At 35.9% G+C, this 24,436-nt stretch overlaps 1 protein-coding gene across 7 annotated transcripts in view; it reads right to left on the bottom strand.

Annotated features, from left to right (window-relative positions):
• Positions 1-24,436, bottom strand: part of CAB39L (calcium binding protein 39 like) — a 96,352-nt gene that overhangs the window by 18,935 nt on the left and 52,981 nt on the right. For 6 of the 7 annotated variants that reach the window (XM_082365642.1, XM_082365645.1, XM_082365644.1 and 3 more), the window contains 4 exons: positions 23,974-24,138; positions 18,316-18,434; positions 6,491-6,659; positions 2,339-2,398 (listed from right to left, as the gene is read on the bottom strand). In XM_082365642.1, the coding sequence (XP_082221768.1) occupies positions 2,339-2,398; positions 6,491-6,659; positions 18,316-18,434; positions 23,974-24,138 (513 nt within the window). The remainder of the gene's footprint in view (positions 1-2,338; positions 2,399-6,490; positions 6,660-18,315; positions 18,435-23,973; positions 24,139-24,436) is intronic. The other variant, XM_082365648.1, reaches the window with a different exon arrangement.

Here is a 24,436-nt window from a genome sequence, read left to right as displayed (position 1 = left end):
ATTTATCTCACTCATCCTATAGAAAAGATTAGTAGTTAATACTACAGGTTTTGTTATAAACTATCTTTGCCCTCTTTATTTTCATTTATTATAAATGTAACATCTAATGAGTCTTTAACATTCCATCCAGCATCTATAGTTACTGAACAACTAAACTATAATAACAATTCATTTCCTAACTTCAAAAATATGTGATTTTCTTTTAGTCTTGAAGTTTTTGGATATCTCTGGCAATAATCTTTTTCTCCCTTCATGTTTTACACTTTGATCAAAGTTCTCCAGTTGATCCATGGGTATTCTCTTGATAATTTTAGGATATGAAAATCACTTTTGATTTCATGATTATATTGATAATTCTTAATCTCAAACCAAAGGAAGATCAGCAAACAATTTATGAATAAAAAATCCATAGTTTAATTTCTGTGACTTGGATGTATGAAGACACAGGATACTGATAGGGTATTTCATATCTTCCCAGAGTCATCTGTTTCCTTTTACATTTTTGTGTGGCTAGAAAATTTTAAATTACATAGTGGGTTGCATTGTATTTCAATTGGACAGTACTGGTCTAAAGCAGCTAAACTAATACTGGAACAAACCTTATAAAGTTTTGCTTCTAGGTTTGTGCTATGTTTCACTTTAATTATGTTATTCCTATTGCTGATACACTTAGCAAAAGCACAGCAGCTCTTGGATGGGCCTGTTCATTCAATATTCATTTAACACCACCAAATGTATGGCACTGAGTTAGGTATTAGGGATGTAAGTAATAATGATAAAAATTAATACATGGTATTATCCTAAAAACTTTAAATCTTGTCAAATTCCTACAGCAATCCTATGAAGCAGGTATTATTAATATCTTCATTTTTTGGTAAGTGCAGTTAACTTGTCCGGGATCATACAATTAGTAAGAGGTAGAGCAGGATCCTGAAGCAAAGCAAGTGGACACTAAAGTCTATACTGTATTCTGAACCACTGTGTTTGACAGATAAGGTTCCTGCCTCCCAGGGAGCTTAAGAATCAGTCAGGAAGATATAAAGACACATCATAATAATACAATGTGGAAAACGTGTGAGAGAGAAGGAGAGAAGGAGGAGGGAGGAAGGGAGGGAGGGAGAGGGGGAGAGAAAGAGACAGAGAGAGAGAGAGAGAAAAAGAGAGAGAGAGAGAGAGAGTGTGTGTGTGTGTGTGTGTGTGTGTGTGTGTGTGTGTGTTTGGGGGTGGGGGGATTACAGAAAGCTTCCTAGAAGAGTCACATTATGAAACCGAGCAGGACCCTGAGAGGCCTTCCCAGGAACATACCCTCCTGAGTCCCCCACGTCTTGTTTGTAGAAAAGCTTTAGCCTCCTAGGTCTTCCCCAAGTTTCAAAGAGCAAATTTAATCAGAGAAGTGAGAAAATGCAGAAACAAAGGAAAACAGCCAAGCAAGACAAAATAATAATAGTTTAGCCATAAAACAAAGTCAAGGATCTTTAGTTCCTCCTCAAGGTCTATAGATAATATCCTGAGCCATATCCTTGAGTTGTTTTGCAGATACTAAAACCCTCACCAGGTGGAAGAAGTTAACTGCATACTGCCCACAGGCATGTAGACCTCATACTGGTTGGAACCAAAAGGTTGATGATGTTAACCCCTGAAATACCACCCTGTCACCTTACCACCAACCAGTCAGAAGACTGTCCATGAGCCGATGAGGCACCCCACAACCCTCACCCCTTCCTTGAAAACCATTTGGGATTGGGGTCTTTTGAGCATTAGCCGCCCCACATTCCTTGCTCAGCCTTGCAATAAATGTTGAATTTTCCTTCATCACAGCCTGGTGTCAGTAGACTGGCTTTGCTGCATGTTGGGTGAGTTTGGTTCTGTAACAATTACAGCTAATTATCAAAAGGTTGAGATGGATTCACCCTTAGAGAAGGGAGTTGGAAGACAGATATGTATTTTGGTATTTCTACTAGTAAGTAAAACTAGTTATCAAACCAAGTAAAATGATTTATACTAGTAAGGGTCGGGTGCTCTTCCATTTGGAGTTTGCTACTGCCTCTTAAGGGCAACATGGATGCTCTTAAGTCAAGATCAAAGTGAGCAGGTACTAGTTGTTTCCTGGAGCTCCAGAGCACAACAGGAAGAGATGTGAAAAACGAAAAAGCCCTTATCTCCTGCCATCCTCTATTTTCCATAGTTTCTTGATGACCTGGTTTCTAGGTAATAAACCAATTGGGTGTATGGTTGGTTTCAATTGTGTATCATAAATAGGAGTAAGTGCTAACAGATCTAAGGAGAGAGAGAGAGGAATAGAGAATGAGGTAAAGACTTAAAAATGACTTCTACTTACAGTGTCATAATTTTGTTCTAAGAAGTCTGCTACCAACACTTTATGTCTGGTCAGTAAATCCTAGAAAAAGAACAGTCAAGTGAAACAAAATTATTATAGGTAACAAATTTTATAAATCTATCTTTTTCTTCTAAGATTTTCTAAGTCCATTAATTTGAAACATAAAAGTTTCAGAATATTTTCATTTACATCACAAAATTACTTCCATTCTTGGTTTAAGATGTGAAATACAATTTGTTTCATGCCAAAAACAGCAGAGTGCTTTAAATTCATACCATAGAAATGATTCAACTAGTGAAACAAATGTCACCTAACAGACAAGTGTACAGTATATTTCTTCAAGCCATAACTCTACATTGTGAAAATGATATAATAAATATTCAAATAAAGTTTATGACGACCTTTTAAAAATGTCATTAATAACCATTTATTTAAAAAAGAACTCTGAATGGACTAAAACCATATCTCACAAGTTAACAGGTTTTCAACGATTAACCTTTAATTTTTCTTAACCACTTTTGAAACGTAAGTGCCTAGGATGCTGGGGAGCACAAGAATGACATTTAACAGAGCCATCTCAGCATCGTCCCACTCTTGGGTTAATGGGCTGGGAAGTGTTGTTCAGTTACTAAGTAGCACAATGCACCCTTTCAAAGTTGAAGACAAGTAGCCTGATCTAACTACAGACATAACTCTCGGAAAACTGAACAAAAGCATAAAGGAATGTTTGACTGAAAATTCATAACTAAGTTATATCCTTAATTCACCTTAATGTTGAAAGAAAACAAGCCTCCGCTAATCCGTTTAACGTGATTAAGGGCTAAATACCCTGTCTAGGTACTATGCAGAATTTAATTAAAAACGTAACAAGAATTTTCAAGTTTTCCAAAATAAATTCTTATACTTTAATACATATTTAATTAAAGCTTCTTAAAAGCATATACAAGATACACAACATAACCTCACAGAGAAAAAGAAGGCAGCAGCAATGGTAAAACTCACTTATTTCTATTTCAATAAAAAGTTAAATATTTAAAGCACTTTGCACTACAATTTTCTTTTTTTTTTCAGTTTTTTTTTTTAAATTTTTATTGGAGTATAATTGATTTACAATGTTGTGTTAGTCTCTGCTATACAGCAAAGTGAATCAGTTATACATATACATATATCCACTCTTTTTTAGATTCTTTTCCCATATAGGTCATTACAGATTATTTGAATAGAGTTCCCTGTGCTATACAGTAGGTCCTCATTAGTTTGCACTACAATTTTCAAGTTCAAAAATGAGACTGGCTATTAATTTCATTTCATATTACCTATCGTCATAACTTGACTGACCATTGGGCCGATCAGTAGGTCCTCATTAGTTTGCACTACAATTTTCAAGTTCAAAAATAATGAGACTGGCTATTAATTTCATTTCATATTACCTTTCATCACAACTTGATTGACCATTGGGCCTATCAGTGGAGAAATGTACTTTTTTCCTCAGGAGAACATGTAGTACTGTTCTGGAATCGCAATTTTAAAATGGGAAAACTCTCTAAGGAATTCATTCCTGGTCCATCCCAGGTCAAAATTCAAACCAGTTCCTATGTCAGGGGACACCTCAGAGAGTAAGGTAGTTCCACAGCATCCTCTGGGGTCCCTAATCTTTTTCTAATTGGATATTCGGGATGCCTAGTTTTCAGATACCCTCTTCCCCAATCTCCTGAGCAGTATCAGTGATTTTCTAAGCTGACCCAGGTTAGAAAGTTCTCTCCATGGGCTGCAGCAGACACTGTGGACGGCTGCACCCATGGGGTTCTTCATCTATTATGACAGTCATCAGCTTCGGGCATGAGGACCATGATCTCCCATGGCCTCAGGCCCTGCACATACAGTGATGGTGGCAACGGAAAGAGTACTTTGCAGATGAGTGCTGCCTGGAAAGGTTTTCCATTCGCTATACATTAGTGTTACACCAAAGAAAGAGGAATAAGGAGGGGGTTCTGTTAGTAGCAGCTCCTTCAAATTCTAAGGGAAAAAAATAACTTTAAAATCCGATAATAGAAAATATAATATGGTAGGGTAGAATTCCTCCAGCACACGTGTATGATGGATACAGCCAATAAGTGATTCGTGCACATACACTCTTACACTTGAGTGTGTATACATTATATATACATAGATATACCCTCCAATTTATATACATCATAAATGTATGCACAAAACTGGAGGGATTATACCATATATATATATACACACATACAGACATATATAACATAATACATGTATATAAACATAATACATAGACAAATACAGATGTTGCATTATTATAGATCAAATAACTGAGTGGGAGAAAAATTGCTAGGATCCCACCCAAAAAGGAAAAAGCAGAAAATTGCCAAGAAAAATAAAGTTCAAATTTTAAAGAATTTAAAGTTTAAAAAAAGTATTTGAAATAGTGTACTCTTTCATCCCACCTCGTAACAATTGTTTTGACAGGGCTAGGTTCTGCATAGTCTAAGTATCATGCTAAAAAAATGTTGATATTGATATTTTAGTGAATTCTTCACAGCTTGGGAGAACTCGGGGTGCAATGACAGAGACAGACATGCAATGGCAGGGACACGATACTACATCAGCCAGCAGCAGCTGCATTTACTGAGTTTTTACTATGTGCTGGAGGGTGTGCCGAGCACCTTACATACGTTATTTCTAATCTTCACAACTCCGCAAAAACAGAGATTATTTTCCTCATCTCACAGATGAAGGACATATAGCAAGTCAGGTGCAGAGGGAGATGGATTTCATACCACTTCTTATCATGTTGATTCTTAGAGGGAGAGGTGAAAGAGATTGTGGTTGTAAGGAATCTTTTTTGGGAAAGGACAATTTGTAGACAATACCATGACAAAAACATAAGCCAACAATGTGAAAACATCAATGACTAACTGGGCAGTAGTCATCCTGCAGTTCAAAACAAAAAAGGTTAAGCCTAAGAAGTTAGAAACAAAAGCCCAAACCAACCAGCCAACCAAGTAAACAAATCCCCTTGAAACCAGCTACTTAAAAAAAAAGTGACTTATGGTCATTACATTATATTAACCACAGCATTTTGGTAAAATATAGAAAATAGGCATTTTCAATATCAGTAGTATACTAGGAAACTTTTTAAGGTATTTAGATTTTCAAGGACTTGACTTAAGTTCAACAGAAAATATGCTCATGTACAAATCACCATAGTTTATTTTTGTGATTCAATATTGTGCTGAAAATTAAACTGAGCTGAACATATGATGCAAGACACTATTATCAAGTATAGTTTATTCTATTAAATGTTGAAAAATCTATGGGGAAATTTTCAAAAATAAATGCTCAATTGAATTTGATCTTCCCCCTCCATTAGAGTTGTTCTATGTTTACAGTTATTTGTGAAGTCTTATTTATGGATTTTTAAAAAAGGAACTAACTTGTTTCCATGACAGCACAGAGTCATCAGATAGAAAAGGAAAAAAAATGGCACTACAGTAGCTACTAATAGAGAACATCTCCTCAGTTGTTTAGGCACAGATATTTGCTAGAAAGAAATGGAACCATCCTTTGTGTTAAATGTCCTTCTTCCTATTTGATGCACCAAGGCCCCTCCTACCATGTGTTCTAGATATACTCTTGGGGGCTTCATCTGTAGCCACTGTACAACTGTTGTTTTGCCGGGTGAGACTTATCGCCTATGAAACAGAGAAGGCTCCTGGGGTTTCTCAACACCCTGAGCACAAGTCCATGTTTCTTGCCCTCACTGCTCCTCTTCCCTCCACCCACCGCCAACTCTCCCTAGAGTCTGTCCCCTGTCCTTTCCTCCTCTTTTCCTTCCTTCCCTCACTCTTTGCTCTTCTCACTGGTTTTCTTCTTCCTTACTCTGTGTCCTTGTCTTCTTCGTAAGCCCATATGAGCTTATGACAAGCATTTAGAGTTGCTTTTTCCACAATGTGACAGACAGGTCTAATTGCATTCTATTTACTGAATCCTCTTATGATCCACATCATACACAGTTGGCTATGCTCTGACCTAAGGAATACAATTTTCTGCTTTTAAAAGTTAAACTGCCTCTTAGAGGCCAAATGACTAAATGCTGAAATTAAATAACCCAGCTGATTCAGAAAAAATTACCTTAAAAGTAGCAAAGGCGTCTGAAGCAATATCAAATGTTGACAACTCCACATACTTAAAGAAATCTCTGAATTGATTAGAAAAGAGGACGATTTTGGCAAGCGGTTCATGTCGAATACATTCTCTCAGCATAATCCCACAACGTAAGGCGATCTGTGGGGTTTCATATCTAAAGCATAAACAAGAGAGAAACAGAGAACTATGTTGTTTTATTAACAAAATAATATTAATGGTATCAAAAGAACCATTTTAATACTGCTGTTAATGGAAGCATAGATACCATTTGTCACAGTTCATTCAAACACCATTCTTTCAATACCCACTAAATATCCACAATGTGCCTGGCACTATTCCAGATGCTGGGGATAGAAGACTAAGCAGACAAGCTCACTGCCTTCCTAGCGTTCACAGTTTAGTGCAAATGTTTCTGGTGGGGGAGGAGACAGACTATAAACAATGAAAAGATAATTTCATATACTTCAGTGCTGTGAAACTGAAGACAACAAAATAGGTACACTATAGAGTGTACTTAATTTGCTTTAGTTTAGACTGAGTGGTCAGGGAAGAAGCAAAGCATTCAGTCAAAGGGAACTAACTGTGCAAAGGCTCCAAGGAAAGAACCAGCAGCTTTGTAAGCCAAGGTAAGGAGTTTCATTTTTAAGTGTGATAGGAAGCCTTTGGATAGTTTAAAGAAAGCAATTAACACAGTCTATCATATGCTTTAAAAAAGATCACTCTGGGGCTTCCCTGGTGGCGCAGTGGTTAAGAATCCGCCTGCCAGTGCGGGGGACGCGGGTTCGAGCCCTGGTCCCGGAGGATCCCACATGCCGCGGAGCGGCTGGGCCCGTGAGCCACAATTGCTGAGCCTGCGCGTCTGGAGCCTGTGCTCCGCAACAAGAGAGGCCGCGATAGTGAGAGGCCCACGCACTGCGGTGAAGAGTGGCCCCCACTTGCCACAACTGGAGAAAGCCCTCGCACAGGAACTAAGACCCAACACAGCCATAAATAAATAAATAAAAATTAAAAAAAAAAAAGAAAGAAAAGATCACTCTGGCTACCTGTGGAGAATCTTGTAAAACAGGGAAGAATGAGCTGGGGAGCTAGAGTGGAAGCAGGGAGACTAGCTAGTAGGAGGAACAGAAGCCCAGCTGGGGATGATGGGGGCTTGGACTAGGGTGGCAGTAGTAGAATAGAGGACTGTGGGCAGGTCATGTATATTATTCAGGGGAAGAGTCAACAAAGCTTGTAGATGTTGTAGTTGGGGTAGGGTGAGGAATAAATTTGGGTGAGGGAAATTGAGGATTCAAGAATAATAAAATAATATTTACATGGAATTCAGAATCAAGAATAAAATCTCTTTCCCACAATTTAGGAAATAGGCTACTTTGCAACATCAAATATATAAATACAGTAGGGAAAATAGCAAAGAAAGGTATTTGAGAGAATTCATTAAACCAGTGTGGTATTTATTCATTTTTTCCCCATTTTTATGTGGAATAATATTCACAAATATCATCTGAATATTCCCTGAAAAACTCATATTAACATTAAATGCTAGTATATTCAGATAGGCACTATTCTTTGCAGAATATTAAAAAATGCCAATTTATAGTGTTAGCAATTTCTCTTATCATAAGAATTTGAAAATCAGCCTATTGGCATGCAGGGAAGAGTTATAAGGTGGGTTTTATTAAAGATGTTATAAAGATGGGTATGTTTTCTGAAATGTGAAGGAGAAAAACACTATCATTTATTAATAGAGTACTTAGGAGAATATAAAATGAAGACTGTTGACCTAGAGAAAGAACCTAAGGGGCAGACAATTAAAATCCAGACTTATTAGTAAGATATTTATGGACTTTCATAATTTTGCTTTAAACTTAACTTTTCAATTTCATCTCTCATCACATCCCTTAATTCCTTGGGGTACGCCATTCTCTCAACCTAGAATGCCCTTCTCCTTAAGTTTCCACCTCTAAGATTCTCTCTCATCTTTCAAGATTTAGTTCAAATGCCACCTCCTCCTTGAAGTGTTTCCATCACCTACCATTCAGAATCACTCTCCCTTCATACTTCATATCTTCCTTCATACTCCTACAACAGCTTGTCTGTAATTCTACCTTAGCACTTTTCTCATTCCGCACTATAGTACATTGCAATTAATTGTTATAAATCTGTTTTCTTTACCTCATTACAAACAACTTAATTGCTAAGGATATGTTTTACTTATCCTGTTACCTTCTCCTCTCCTCCATATGGTGCCTATGTCTTATTTACTGTTACCTTCCCCCATCCCTACCCCAGTCTCCGAAGAGTGCCTAGGATAATGCTTTTCACAAAGGCATATAATGAATTTAATAAACTTCAAACTCTGATTAAAATTCTTAATACTAGAGGACTCTAATGAGACACAAACTTTGGCTTAGAGAAAAAGCTGTATGATCTCTAGTCAACGTTTTCTCATTTCTTAATTCAATTGTCAAACTGAAACTATCTATTAAAAAAGTCTCTACTCCAACTTTTGTGTATAATTAGTTCTCTTTTTTCTTTCATTTGGTGAAGTTTATTGGAACCATCTGTGATGCCCTGACTATTCTTGAGAAGCAAGAGAATATTTTAAAAGACGCTACTCTGGGTCAGAACACTTGTCATTCCATCCTAGTAGTTTGTGCCCAAGAGTGGAACTGTCATTTCTCTGAGATGACAACTTCTTAAAGTTAGGAATATATTGGGATATATAAGGAAAGTCCTAATTTTCCTCAGCACCTTTAAGGAATTTATAATTCACATACATCATTTCAACCTGACTACCCTCTAGGATATTGACTTTTGATAGTTTATTGCCTACTATATAAAGAAGTGCTCCATAAGTTAAGTCTACCTTAAGTTTCAAATCCCAAGAACATTAATATACTTAGGTTTGGTAAAGAATCAATCTTTACCTCATCTATTTTATTCTACTTGTGGATAAGGGTCTCAAGGACAAAAGACCACGACAAATCACTATGTTCTCCACAACAACTAACTTAATGGCAGGTTGCTGATAAAGGTTAATCCAATGAATGTTGAATCACTATTTTATACAATTGAAGCATATCTTCCTGCTGATTTGTAGTTTGGATCATATAGTCCGGACTATATAATTAACTGTGTCATTGTGGAGAATGCACACTACTTTATATGCATGCTTATTCAAATAATAACAGTGTGTAAGATCTGTTTCAAATTTAATAAAAGCCGAAGTGTAAGAGAAATGATCTCATCTAGCAGTGAGCTACAGTAAACATTACACAAAAAAATGGTTAGAAGAAAGACCTTGTGCAAGAATATCTCAATTTAAGGACACAGATTATATTATGTAAGGAGAAAAATGACTTTTGTTGTTACTGATGGAAGAAACAAGGTCAGCCAGCACTAGGAAAAGTTTTGTAAAATGCCATTCAGCAAACACTTGGCCTCCTCAATATAATCAAGAAGTTTTGCTTCTAATTTAGAAACATTTGCTTACTTTAAAAATAGTGAGCTAACTGTCCACTGAAAAGGTCTAGAAGCAATAACAATCCAATGTCAATGAGCATCCCTAGCATCCAGATTATAGTTCCTAAGAACCATTTCTAACTAAAAGGAGCAAGAGTCCTTGGTAGAAATGGCTAATTCCAGGTCTGTGTTAGAAAATGTACAAGATGGGTCAGAAAGCAAGGAAACTCTCACAAACTAATGGGAGTGATATCAAAAGGACATGGGTCAACTTGAAGAGGCCACAGACAGATAATCAAGCATCAAAAAAATTTTTTTTAAAGTACAACTATATAAGATGTATGAAAAAACACTAAATCCACTAGTTCATAATGATACTACAGGGATACAGGGGTGAGAAGGAGGAGGAAAGAAGAAGAGAGGAAGAAGGGGGAGAGGGAGAAAGACAGGGGGAAAGAGAGAGAGAAATAAACGGACACCAATGGAAGTTCCTAGGTTAACAATTTATTACTTTCTAAACTGATAATTGAAGGAAAAGAATTAGGCATTTATTCTTCCTCTCCAGTATGGATTGTACTTCAGACTAATTAAATTGTGGTGGAAGAGGGAAAATTATTCTCTATAAAACTAGTCCAGTCAATAAATACACAAGGAATAATAAAGTTAGAAAATCACCTTTTTGTAACCCCTAACAAAATGACTGAATCAGGCAATGTTCATCAATGGCTGATAAAACAATTAAGTGTAGTTGATGGGGAACTTTATAGTGGATTAGGCTGCCACCATCTGAACTCATTGCTCAGTCTTAGCATTACTAAATGTATGTCTCCTGATGTGATGAAACACAAACTACACAGCGCCACTTACAAAATATGACTGCTATAATAAAACTGAATCTGAATCTAATCAAGCCTTTAAATATAACCTCCAATGAAGCAATCTGACAAACCTAGAATAAAGGAAATTATGTAGGATAACTGATTCAGTTTTTCAACAAGTCAATGGCATAAACATGGGAGAAGGTGCTGTTTTAAATGAAAAGGGACTTAAAAAAGACTTAAGTGACATTATAAGCAAATACAATAAGTGGACCTTATTAGAATTCTTGTTTGAACAAACCAACTAAAATTTGGGGGGGGGGGCAATCAAGGAAATTTGAGTATGGACTGGGTATTAGTTATTAATGAATTATTATTAATTTTAAAGTGCAAAATTACATTGTAGTTACGTAAAAATTATCTTATTTTTGAGATGCGTATTGATGTGTTTAGGGTTGATACGATGATATTACATGAGATTTGAGATTTGCTTTAAAATACTCCAGTCAAAGAAAAAAAAAAAAAAGAAAAAACAAGGGAAGGGGTGTTGGGAAGACAGATGAAATAAACACAGCAAAATACTGATGGTTGTTAAGGCTAGGAGATGGGTACTGTCTTTGTACTGTCTTATTTTGTATATGGTTGAAAAGTTTTGCAATAAAATTTTAAAAAATAAGATTATTAGGAGAAATTTATTATTTTAATATTGGACTTCTAGAAAATCTTCCACTGGCAATGGTTCTTTATGGATCACTGAGAGCAGTTTAGTGACCTCACTCTCAAGTTCTCTCAGTACCCTGAAATGTCATTTGCATGGGCCAGGAGAAAAGTTCGTTTGAAGTGAGAAAGTCCTTTTTAATAATCTTTTCATAAAATTTGGGTTCCAAATCCTTTTACCATGTTTTGTATCCCATATCCAAATGATTCTCCTTGATGGACAAGAATCAATTTCTTTCTGTCTTACATTCTTTATGGTTAGACTTAGGTCCAGTATAGCATGTTACTATCATATCCCTAAATGACATCATTTTTTTAATGATTTCTTTCTTTTTTTCTTTTTCTTTTTTTATTATTATTTGTATTGGAGTATAGTTGATTTACAATGTTGTTAGTTTCTGTGGTACAGCAAAGTGAATCAGTTATACATACACATATAACCACTCCTTTTTAGATTCTTTTCCCACATAGGTCATTACAGAGTATTGAGTAAAGTTCCCTGTGCTGCACAGTAGTTTCTTATTAGTTATCATTTTATATATAGTAGTGGCAAAGCACTTAGTTCTGTTGAGACATGTTCTTACTAACATGTTTAAACAATTGAGATAATTTCAAAGAGCAATTCAACTAACAGAATAATGCGGACCTCCATCTTGAGCCATATTCATCATTTGACTCCACTGTCTAATCTTCTTTTTTTTTGCATTTCTTCTCTTTTTTTAAATTTTTTAAATTTTTATTGGGGTATAGTTGCTTTACAATGTTGTGTTAGTTTCTACTGTACAGCAAAGTGAATCAGCTATACATATACATATATCCCCTCTTTTTTGGATTTCCTTCCCATTTAGGTCACCAGAGAGCACTGAGTAGACTTCCCTGTGCTACACAGTAGGTTGTCATTAGTTATCTATTTTATACATAGTATCAATAGTGTATATATGTCAATCCCAATCTCCCAATTCATCCACACCCCCCTTGCCCCCTTGGTATCCATATGTTTGTTCTCTACGCCTGTGTCTCTATTTCTGCTTTGTAAATAAGATCATCTATACCAATCTTTTCAGATTCTACACATATGTGTTAATATATGATATCTGTTTTTCTCTTTCTGACTTACTTCACTCTGTATGACAGACTCTAGGTCCATCCATGTCCCTACAAATGACCCAATTTCGTTCCTTTTTATGGCTGAGTAATATTCCATTGTATATATGTACCACAACTTCTTTATCCATTCCTCTGTGGATGGACATTTAGGTTGTTTCCATGTCCTGGCTATTGTAAATAGTGCTGCAATGAACACTGGGGTGCATGTGTCTTTTTGAATTATGGTTTTCTCTGGGTATATACCCAGTAGTGGAATTGCTGGGTCACATGGTAGTTCTATTTTTAATTTTTTAAGGAACCTCCATACTATCCTCCACAGTGGCTGTTATCGATTTACATTCCCACAAACAGTGCAAGAGGGTTCCCTTTTCTCCATACCCTCTCCAGCATTTCTTGTTTGTAGATTTTTTGATGATGCCATTCTGACTAGTGTGAGGTGATACTTCATTGTAGTTTTGATTTGCATTTCTCTAATAATTAGTGATGTTGAGCATCTTTTCATGTGTTTGTTGGCCATCTGTATGTCTTCTTTGGAGAAATGTCTATTTAGCTCTTCTGCCCATTTTTTGACTGGGTTGTTTGTTTTTTTGGTATTGAACTGCATGAGCTGTTTGTATATTTTGGAGATTAATCCTTTGTCAGTTGCTTTGTTTGCAAATATTTTCTCCCATTCTGAAGGTTGTCTTTTCGTCTTGTTTATGGTTTCCTTTGCTGTGCAAAAGCTTTTAAGTTTAATTAGGTCCCATTTGTTTACCTAAATGCCATCACTGTTTGATGTCTGAATGCACCAATCAAATTATGTCCCCAGTTTTCAAGCAACTTTACAAGAGATAATTGAGTAAAAATGCTGATCTTTAACAAAGGGTTAAACCTCTAGCATTTCAAGCTAACCTAGAAGATGGTAATGGGTAAAGCTGATTCAGGTGCAATGGTTCCGTTCAGGGCTTCCTGTCTACTCTGTCCTCAGGGTCTTCTATAATTACCTCTCCCTTCTTATCTGAAGGGCTTCAAATCTTATTAAGGACGTATTAATGGTTAAGAAGATGGGATTTAGAATCAGATCTGGATTGAAAAATTGGCTCTGTTACTTATTAGCTGTATTTATAACCTTGAGCAATAGCCTTACTCTAAGTTTCAATTTCCTCATCTGTAAAATGGTAAGGATAATACCTAGTCCTCATAGTATTGTTAGAAGGATTAAATGAAATAATGTAAGACGTTGAATGTAATACCTGGCACACAGCAAACACTCAATAAATGGTATCTATAAAACAGGATGTGAAGCAATGAGTTTAAAGTTTGGGTTAAAAAATAAAAGAAGAATCATTATAATATAGAATAAAAACCAGAGGAGTCATCACCAAATTGTTGATAACGGTTTCTTTGGGAAGGATTATGGTGTGCACTCCCTTTCTATATTATAGATTTCTAAACTGTTTGAATTTTTAAAATTTATTTTTATTGAAGTATAGTTGAATTACAGTATTGTGTTAAAATGTCTGAATTTTTAAATAATAAACATGTATTACTTTGAATCAGAAAAAATAAAATGTTTAAAAAATATCTACTCTTATATAACATTGTAAAGCAATTATACTCCAATAAAGATATAAAAAAGAAAAGAAAAATAAATAAATAAAAATATCTACTCCTCTTCATCCCCAATATCACCATTAAAGTTCTGGCCCTAATTATCCCTTGCTTGGACTCTTCCAAGCTGGAATCTCAGCCCCCCAATTCTCCAAGCCATTTTCTATACTGCCACCAGAACTCATCACATCTAGTCCCTGGATGGTTCCATGTTGCCGTTAGAATAACATTCAGACTCCTTGGTAGGACTGAAAGACTTATGAAAGACTCTTCATAACTTGGTCTTAGCCCTTCCAGCTTTATCCTCATCCCTACTTTCCATTCACACTAGGTTCCAGCTGCATCAGAATTCTTGTCATTGTCCAAACACATTGCGCAATTTGATGCCTCTGTGACTTTGCATGGGAGGTACCTAATCCTTCTACTCTCTGTGTCTATTTGGAAATTTTCTACTTTAAGACCTGCTTCATTTTTGACATCTCAAGCAGAGGTGATGGCTTCTTCATCTGTGCTCCCATAGAATATACTGGTAAAGAAACAACAATGAGTTGTAATGAGTTATCTCTGCTCACTGTAGACTATAACTGCTTGAAGACTGGAAAGCTGGATATTGTTCTGAGAGCACAGATTCTGGAGTCAGACTACTAGAGTTTAAAGCATACTGGCTATGTGACTTTGGACAAGTTACTTAACCTCTCTGGGCTGCAGTATCCTCTTCTATAAAATGGGTATAATAAAAATAACAACAACAAAAACAACAATAACTACCCACAGGACTATTATATAAATATAAAGCAGGGCCTGACATATACTAAGTACCATGTTAACTACTACAATTACTGTACTTACTATTATTAGTGCTATTATTACTATTATTATTGTAGACCCCTAATAGATGAATTAATAAGCAGTTTTAGCCTTACAAACTAAACTAATTATTAACTTTTCAGAAGATATGGAAAGACGCTTTATAAAACTTTCCTGATGAATCAGATTTGAGGGAGTTATGCTTAAAATAAACAATTCCTATTTTTCTATTGTGACTGCTATTCAGTGACAGCAGCTACATGAAGGAGATCCTCCAAACAAATAATTCCCACTCCAGGAATGAAGTCCGTGGAGTTGCGCGTATCCTTCACATAACGACCCCACGATGGAAGATACTGTTTTAGACCATCCACACAACTTCTCTTCCACATCAGCTGATGGGCTCTCCAATATATTTTTAGGACAACACATTTTAGCATTCTCAAGGGATCATTTATTTACTAACTAACTTTAAATGATTATTAATTTATCTTCACTTCCTGAAACACAAATCTGATATTCTTCTTCCAAAACTCTCCAATGACTCCCCATTTCCTACAGGATAATGTCAAATGCTTTAGCTTAACATTTTAGAATCTCCAGAAGGGGGTACAAATTGATCATTCCAGCCTTATCCACCAATGACCAGCTGGGCAGATCATAACCCATCACATTTTGTAGATCTTATCTGAGCTAGAAACAAACACTTCTCTTTATAATGTTATTCTGACACTTGGGTATGGTCTTAATTGTATTTGTTTAAAATTGCACATATATCTCAATGTGAACTGCAGCTCTTAAGAGGGATAGGGATAATAATTTTTTAGACTAGTAGTTACTGAGTACTGAGTACCATGTGCTTGGTACTATGCTCTGCAAGAACTACCTCACTAAAGACTCAAAATGACATACTGAAGTAGGTATTATTATTGTCTTCATATTACAATGAGGAAGTCAAGACTTAAGGAAGTTAGGTAACTTGCCCAAGGTCTTAGCAAGTAAATAGCAGAACCCTGACTGAACACACAGGTCGGTCTGACAATGTATAGTCAAAGGCATATAACGCAACATTATTTTAGTGCAAAGGTAATATTACAAATTTTACTCTTATTTTATAGATAAGAAAACTGAGGCTTGGAAAAGTGCAGTGACTTGCCCAAAGTCGCAGAGCTAAGAAGTGTAAGAGACAAGAAACAGGAATAATCAGAGAGCAAAAAAAGAGCTCTTATAAATTAAAAATAGGGTCGCTGAAAGGAAAACTCAGTAGAGTTTATCTTCAGTGGAAGATACAATGAAGAACATGTCCTGGGTAAGCTGGGACGAAGTGAGAGAGTGGCATGGACATATATACACTACCAAATGTAAAATAGATAGCTAGTGGGAAGCAGCCACATAGTACAGGGAGATCAGCTCGGTGCTTTGTGACCACCTAGAGGGGTGGGATAAGGAGGGTGGGAGGGAGACGCAAGAGGGAGGAGATATGGGGATATATATATGTATAGCTGATTCACTTTGTTATAAAGCAGAAACTAACACAACATTGTAAAGCAATTATACTCCAATAAAGATGTTAAAAAAAAAAAAAGAACATCTTCTGACAAGTAAAACAAAAAGACAAAGAAACAGAAAATAGAAGAGATATGAAATCAATCCCAGAGATTTAACTTTGACTAATAGGAGAGCGAGAAAGTGAGAACAGAGAATATAGAAGGGAATAAATTTTCAAAGAAACAGTATGTGGCAGAGAATGTTAACTGTCCACAGAAATCCTTGCTCCTCTTCTTCCTGGGCACTAACTATATTTCTCAGGTTTCCTTAAGAATTAAGAGGTCAAGTGACTAAGTGCTCTCAAATGGAATGTGAGTGCGAGTAATGCAAGCCATTTCCAGGCCTGGCTCATAAATTCTCCCAAGTATTTTTGCCTTCTTGTGGGCTGAAATGGCAATCAACATAGTGATCTTAGGAAGCACATGTTGAAGGAACCCCTGCTGACCTAGAACATCTGTTCTTCTCTATTATGTGAGAAATAAATTTTTCTTGCAGTTGGCCACTCTATTTTGGGGTCCATTTGTTATAAAGCTTAAGGTTTGTTATAAGTTTAGCCTACCCTAACTAATACATGATACAAGTATATTTCCCTTTCCAGAACGGAAAGACTGAATTCTCCAGTAAAAACAATATTTCGTACTAAAAAACAAAGTAATTATAGTACACTACTTTGTTCAACAATGAATAATAATTACATAGCTATAATAATATAAATGTGACTAATAAAATAAAAAATTGTGATAAAGTATATTGGGAGGGTTAAGAGAAGGAAAATGGAGTAACAGTGGTGGTGGAAATACTAAATTGTCATCTAGTCTATGAGAAAGTTAAAAGATATTTTTTAAAATTGGTAAATCAAAAGTTAGTAAAAGCCCATTATTGATAATATAGAGGTAAATACCAGCTGAACAAATAAAAAAGATGAAAGTGGTTGTCTTTGGGCAATGGGACTGAGGAATAGAGAAGGAAGAGGCAAAGAGCTGATGTTTGTTGATATTTCTGATTTTTAAACTATGTGGTATGTATTATTTTGATACGATAAAATGTTTTAAAACGTACAAGAAAGGATTTGGGAATTGAACACAGACGAGATGGACTAGGTATGGAAGAGCATGCTAGGTTCAAGATGGTAAAGTAGAAAGATAGAGAAGGGGAGACAAAAGATAGTCTGCTATCCCCAAGCCTTTCTACATCCATATTTCTGGTTTTAGGAGTTGGAGTAGCCTCAAAATGCCCAAGAAACATTTGTAAATGAGTATACATAAAAAGTAATAATCAGGAATTCTATTATCTGACCACACTTTAGTTTTTTGGCTGCCCTGTGGTCCCATATACATACAGTGATATTTATTCTATCCTCACGTGGAAGCATGTCACCGTAGTAGATGCTAGCCATTGAAAGGATATCGTGTGTGTGTGTGTGTGTGTGTGTGTATTTGTGTAATGAGGGGATTCAGTCTTATGCAAAGAGGCTAAGTGGGCAGCTAGAAAAAGGGCAGATTGGAAAGCACAAGCAATAATGTAATAGGAAGAGATAACAGGAAAGTGGAGGAAGAGAGGCAGTAAATGGAAAGGAATTTATTTAGAAAGGATTTTGCTGCAGCCTGAGTAATCCCAGAGACATAGATTTGGAGGGCTAACTTCAAGCATGGCAAATATGAATCCAAAAGGGATCGTTTTCTCAAATGAGCCTAATGCTATATATTACTTTTAACAACTTTTCTAAACTCAAACCTACTTTAAAGGAAAGCACGCACCTACCCTTTGAGGAGCATAAATAGGATATGAGGATGAGCACTAATGTACTCCACAGTAGGACTCCGAGTGCCTATCTGTCGTCTCAGGATGTTGTTAAATATCTGGGTCACATCTTTTTTTCCCTGTTAAAGAAACAACCAACCATTAAGTTGTATACTTTAAATGGGTGAATTGCATGGCATGTGAATTATTTCAAAAGCTGTTTATACACACACACACACAAACACACACTCATTCCATTTAATATGACATAGTATTTTCCCACCTGAGATTGTGAATTCTTTGAATTAATTTGTCTAATGATAGGTACAAAATATATAAACAACCAAAAAAATCAAGATCAAATAAAATCAATGCCCTACACATATAGTAAGCATTTCAAATTGTTAAATGCATGAAGTACAGTCAAAGCTTGTGTCTCAAGGCTTTCTGATTTCTCATTTTTATAGTAATAAAACCAAAGGTTAAGGACCAGTTTTTAATGAGGGCCAGGGAACAGAAAAGGATCTTTAGGGGATGGAAATTTTCAAAAACTTAGGACCATAAAATGGCTTATTGAGAAGCTGATCCTGGAGTGCTTATTTTGCTTATTTTTTTAAAAACGTAGCAAGAAATAATCATTAGAGATTAAATTATCACAGTAGGAAGTTTTCTGCTTTTTTTTTTAACATCTTTATTGGAGTATAATTGCTTTTCAATGTTGTGTTAGTTTCTGCTGTATAACAAGGTGAATCAGCTATACGTATACGTATACCCCCATATCCCCTCCCTCTTGCGTCTCCCTCCCACCCTCCCTAGGAAGTTTTCTGCTTCTTTGAGCTGCTTTCTAATTCAAACTGAACAGTTGACTTTGCATCCACCCTATTTCCACAAGGCACACCTGCCTTTAAAATGAATGCATCAACTCTTACATGCAATACATTTTCATCCTTTGATCTCTTATCACATTGTGTTTCAAAACATCAAAGAGTCTAAAGCTGTGTCTTGAATAGTGGCCAAACATCAAAAAACACAGCTCTGAGTTTGATCCTGAGCCCACAAATCAGAAACCTTGCAATCTCAGCCATAACTCTTTTTTTTTAACCTCATAAGAATATGCTGAAGTATTTTTTTTCTGTCAGCAATTTTAAGGCTTAAAGGATTAGACAAAAATTTATGGCTATAAAGTAATGAGATTTTCTTTCAAACAATTTTAACCCAAAGGTCTGTCTTCTAACTAGCCATTATTCACATAACAGCAGGATCCTCCAGTACTTTCCTCACCCCAGTGGACCACTTTCCTCCTGATTCCTGAAGAAGAAAATGGGTTTGCCACACAGATTCCTGAGTCAGTCTCTGCTACCCAATCTAAACCAATGCCTTGGGCCACCATCACTGTTGTCAGCTCTGGAGTTCAAATCCCTGCTCCTAGCTCCTCTCAGCCCTTGTTCATTGTCTTGCCTTCTACAACTAGTTATTTTCTCAACTAGTTATTTTATATACTGTTTATCCAAGTATAGAAAACCGCCTCTTCTCCTTCATTTGACATATACTATCAGTACATAGTTCTTTTATCAAGGGTTTAAGGGTAACAAAGGGTAATTATAGCACAGTGCAGAAACAACTTCAAATTGAATCCTACACATCATAATTAAAGATTATTAAAGATTCCTCAGCATTCCTGATCGTCTTTTTCCTTAAGCCCCTTCCTCTGTCATGGCTCTGGGGCCTTCTCTCTCCCTTACTCCAAACCCTTCTCCTATCTCTCTTCTATTTCCTACTCCTATCAAATTTAGCCAAAGAGATGGCATTTCTCAAATTTCTGTTATTTTACTCTGCAAAGGGAATCTAAGCTCTTTTCTTTCAGTCTTTTTCCTTCCAAACATTGCCTAGAGACCTCACCTTTCACAACTAACAAAAAAGCCCATGTAGGTGTCTTCTAAACAAAAGTTCTTTTTTTTTTTTTTCTGTAAGGAATGCTCCATCCTTTTAGGTTACCTGGCAAAAGCTGCAGCCCTTCCGTAAAGTAATAATTTTTCTTTCCTGTTATAAAAATATACCAAAGATTTTACAGTCAACTGACTGTTATACTCTTCAAAGAAGCCCCAGGAGAGGCTATTCACTTACTGAAGTATTATCATTATTCTTGAATTATGCTCTACACATTTATTAATTCTTTAAGAAAAGTGGCTTACTGCTGTGCTTCAGGACATCTTCCTTTGTTCCAATTCCCACACCTATGCTTTTATTTCTCATTCTCATACCTACATTGATTCATTCATCCAACCAATAGATATGGAACTAGGCGTGGGAAATGCAGTCCTAGTACTCAAGATACTCTCAATCCAGAAGGAGCTGTACCAGGGCTACCTAAGAACCAGAGATGAGGAGGGTGGGGTTCTGTGTGATTAGACTGAGTTTTGAAGTTAGGGGGAGTTTTATCAAACGGTCACTAGTTTATATGGATACTTTAAGCTTGAGAAGGAAAGTTGCTGCCTGTGGGCTGATCATTCATGCTTCCAGTCCATAGAAATACACAGCACATTTCTGCAAGCGGGCTCATAATGCTAGTAATGGTGCATCCTTCCTGAAAATACTATGAGTATATAGCTGGTGGAATGCTTAAAACTGAACCATTTTCAATTTTAACTGTTCTTCATTCATTCATTCAACCAAGAAGTATTTATAAGTATTTATTTTCTATGGGTTTGATTGAGGAGGACAGCTTCACCTACTGAATATCACATTCATTTATATTCATTTATAACTATGTTCTAGGCATCAACTGAATGAACAAAGTCAAGAACCGTCTGGTCAATTATTCCTCAATAAAGCTGAAAAAAAGAACTGTCTGCAATTATCATGATACCTTCATAATGATAGTGTTGAGTCTTCAGTAAAAAATTATTACATCTAGTATATAATTTTGGAGGAGAGGCAAGTATACAATGCATGTTATAAAGAAAATGTAAAGTAATCCACAAAAGTAATCTACTTAACTTTCTTCAATTGAAGAGTTAATCTTTAGCTACATGGAAAATGTACATATTCAGAAAGATAATTTTTTCCCCAAGGATTACAGAGAATAAAAGTTTACTCTACTTGATAATGTATAAATCAATTTTTAGGCAATTGAATGTCTTAATCCCCAAATAATTTTTAAGTAAACTTCTCTATATTTATTTCCAGTATTCCATGTAAAATAAGGGAAATTTGCGTAAGTGTTTTTTCACTGTTCTTCTTTTGTTTTCTAAGCCAAAGCTGCACAAAGTTGTGAGGCACCCAAAGTTTTTCTCTGGCCTATTCCCATCTCCCCAATTCTTGGAGAGCACTTTGAACCTATGCTATTCTGTGGTCGCTCAAGGCTTCTCCAGGTCACTGGACCTGATGACATCTCATCCCTGACTCATTCTTCAAAACATAACCAATCTTGGTCATATTCCTTCCAGCATCCCATTGCAAATTAAGCTAATCTCATAAACTAACTCAAGCTAACATATTAATTAGTGATGATAATAGCTTAATGCATTGCTGCTTTCAGGGAAATGTGCAAAACAAGGGGAGATTTATAGAAATATAATACTGTATTCCAAGAGCAGGGAGTTTCCCAGTTATGGTCACTCACCAACTAAATTTAAAACTAAAATAATAAACAAAGAAACAAACATCAAAGGTTATAACAAAAATAAACCAGCTTACATTTAACTTAAGTTTGAGAAAGAGAGAAGATGAAAATATACTATCTGACATCTGTATATATTTGCACATGTATTTAGTGTTCTTCCATAACATGTATATGTATATATATTTTGCTTTGTTTAATATTTTAAAACAACGATATAAGTTCATATTATTCCTATTTTATAGATGAGAAAGTTTAGTCTCAAAGAGGTTATGATACTAACTATCAAATGGCAGAGCAGGGACTCTATAAACAATCCTAAATCCAAGTCAAGTGTTTTTCCACTATGCACAGCTCCTACAAATGTCCATAATACTTCATTTTAAACTAAATTTAAAAAACATGAAAGTATATAAACACAATGATAAAACTACACTTTAATTCCACAAATGCCAGGTTTAAAAAGGAAATGGGGGGGCTTCCCTGGTGGCGCAGTGGTTGAGAATCTGCCTGCTAATTCAGGGGACACGGGTTCGAGCCCTGGTCTGGGAAGATCCCACATGCCACGGAGCAGCTGGGCCCGTGAGCCACAACTACTGAGCCTGCGCGTCTGGAGCCTGTGCCCCGCAACGGGAGGGGCCGCTATAGTGAAAGGCCCGCGCACCGCGATGAAGAGTGGCCCCCACTTGCCGCAACTAGAGAAAGCCCTCGCACGAACCGAAGACCCAACACAGCCAAAAATAAATAATAAATTAATAAATAAAGTAGCTATAAAATTAAAAAAAAAAAAAAAAAAAGATCAAGGTGACCAGCTAGCTGTGTGACCTTGGCCACAACACTTTAAAAAAAAAAAAAAAAAGGAAATGGGGAGTAAGATGGGGAGGGAGAGTGACAAGCCAGGCAAGAGGAAAAAGTAGGAAAGGAGATTATTGAGCAGAAAATGTCAAGGTTAGATAAACAGATAAGAGAGGGAAGGAAAGAAAAAAACAGGTGTTTCTGAAAGGAAGGCTGAGTTGAAGTCTGGGCCCTGAGAGGCCCTCAGTCAGTGTAGTTTCTAGTCAACACACCTGACTTCACATCTCCAGAGCAGTCTTGCCCTGTATTCCTCCTCCTCTGCTCCAGTCGGCCAAAATCTTCCCCTATCTAAACCATCCAGAGAGCTGTGGGCTAGTATTTCCACAGATCCCCAGAGCCCTGACCTTATCTTGGTCTAATCACTGTAATGAGTTTCTTTTAACTTCCTTGGTGACAAAACTAAAAGCAATTTACTTCAGAAATCTCCATTCTCTTCTATCTTTGAGAATTAATGGAGATCCAAGCACTTACCTGAGAGTATCAAAAGCCTGATAGTAGTAACAAAACAACAAACAAATCAAAACCAAGACTTCCATCATTGAAATGTGCCTTACGTATATATATTTCATTGAAAAACCACTGTTCTAAGTTAGATGTACCATAGATAATAAAATGCTTACACATATTCACCACTTATGTTTCTAGGTGTTGTTTTATTATTTAGGTAATTAGGTATAATTGCTTTCAAAATGAGATAAATATCCTATATTAGCAGCATTTAACAAACTTCTTAAATCATTGGTATAAATATTTCAATTAAAGAAACAGGTCTGGAGACAATAAGCTTGAATCTCAGCTTAGGCTCTTAGTAACTGAGTGACTTTGGGGAAATTATTTAATATCTTTGAACTTTAGGGTCTTCATCTCTAAAACAAGACTAATAGTACCAATCATATATAGGTTGCTTTAAGAATTAAATGAGATGAGTGCTTGGAAACTGTACAATATGCAGTAAGCACTCAACAAATGTTATCTATTATTATTATTATTATTGACCAGTAACTTTCTTACTTAGCTGCATAAAACTTAATTCCAGTATACCTTTTGCTTTTTAAAAAAAAACGATTAAGATGATTTTAGAACTTTCAGGGGAAAATAGGATTTTAAATAATATATAAACAGTAATAATAAAAAATTACAGTCAAATATTGGTATGTACATAAAAATTGAAAAGCAGAATTGTCATCCTTTTGCAGATAGTTTACCTCAAAGTCTATCAGCTGTAGGTCGGCTATCAGTGTCACCAGCAGCCCACTATTGTAGAGTTCTTGTGCTAGCTGAGCCACAGCTTCTGTTGGGGGTTCCTTGTCACTTGTTCCACACAGAATTTCTTTCATTGCTTGCAGTGATTTCGACACTTCTTCTGAAGCCTAGTGACCAAAAAGTATGCTAATAGTTGAGTAATAAAAAATTTCAGGTTATAAATAAACAAACAAAAACCACTTATTGAGCCCTGCTTATTTATGATTAAAGAACTCTGTACAGTTACAAACAAAAACCATTCAGTAAGCACTGCGTTTTTTATTTCAGAAAATGTTACTGAAGTTAATTTATAAAAGAGAGATCTTTAGTATTTCTACTTAGAATAATTGAAATGATATTCCTTTATTTAAAAAAAATTTTTTTTAATTAAAAAAAATGTTTTTACTTTTTGGCTGCACTGTGCAG

The sequence above is a fragment of the Balaenoptera borealis genome (assembly GCF_965194805.1).
Source record: "Balaenoptera borealis genome assembly, chromosome: 18".
NCBI classification, from domain to species: Eukaryota; Metazoa; Chordata; class Mammalia; order Artiodactyla; family Balaenopteridae; genus Balaenoptera; species Balaenoptera borealis.
This window is presented reverse-complemented; position numbering and strand designations above follow the sequence as displayed.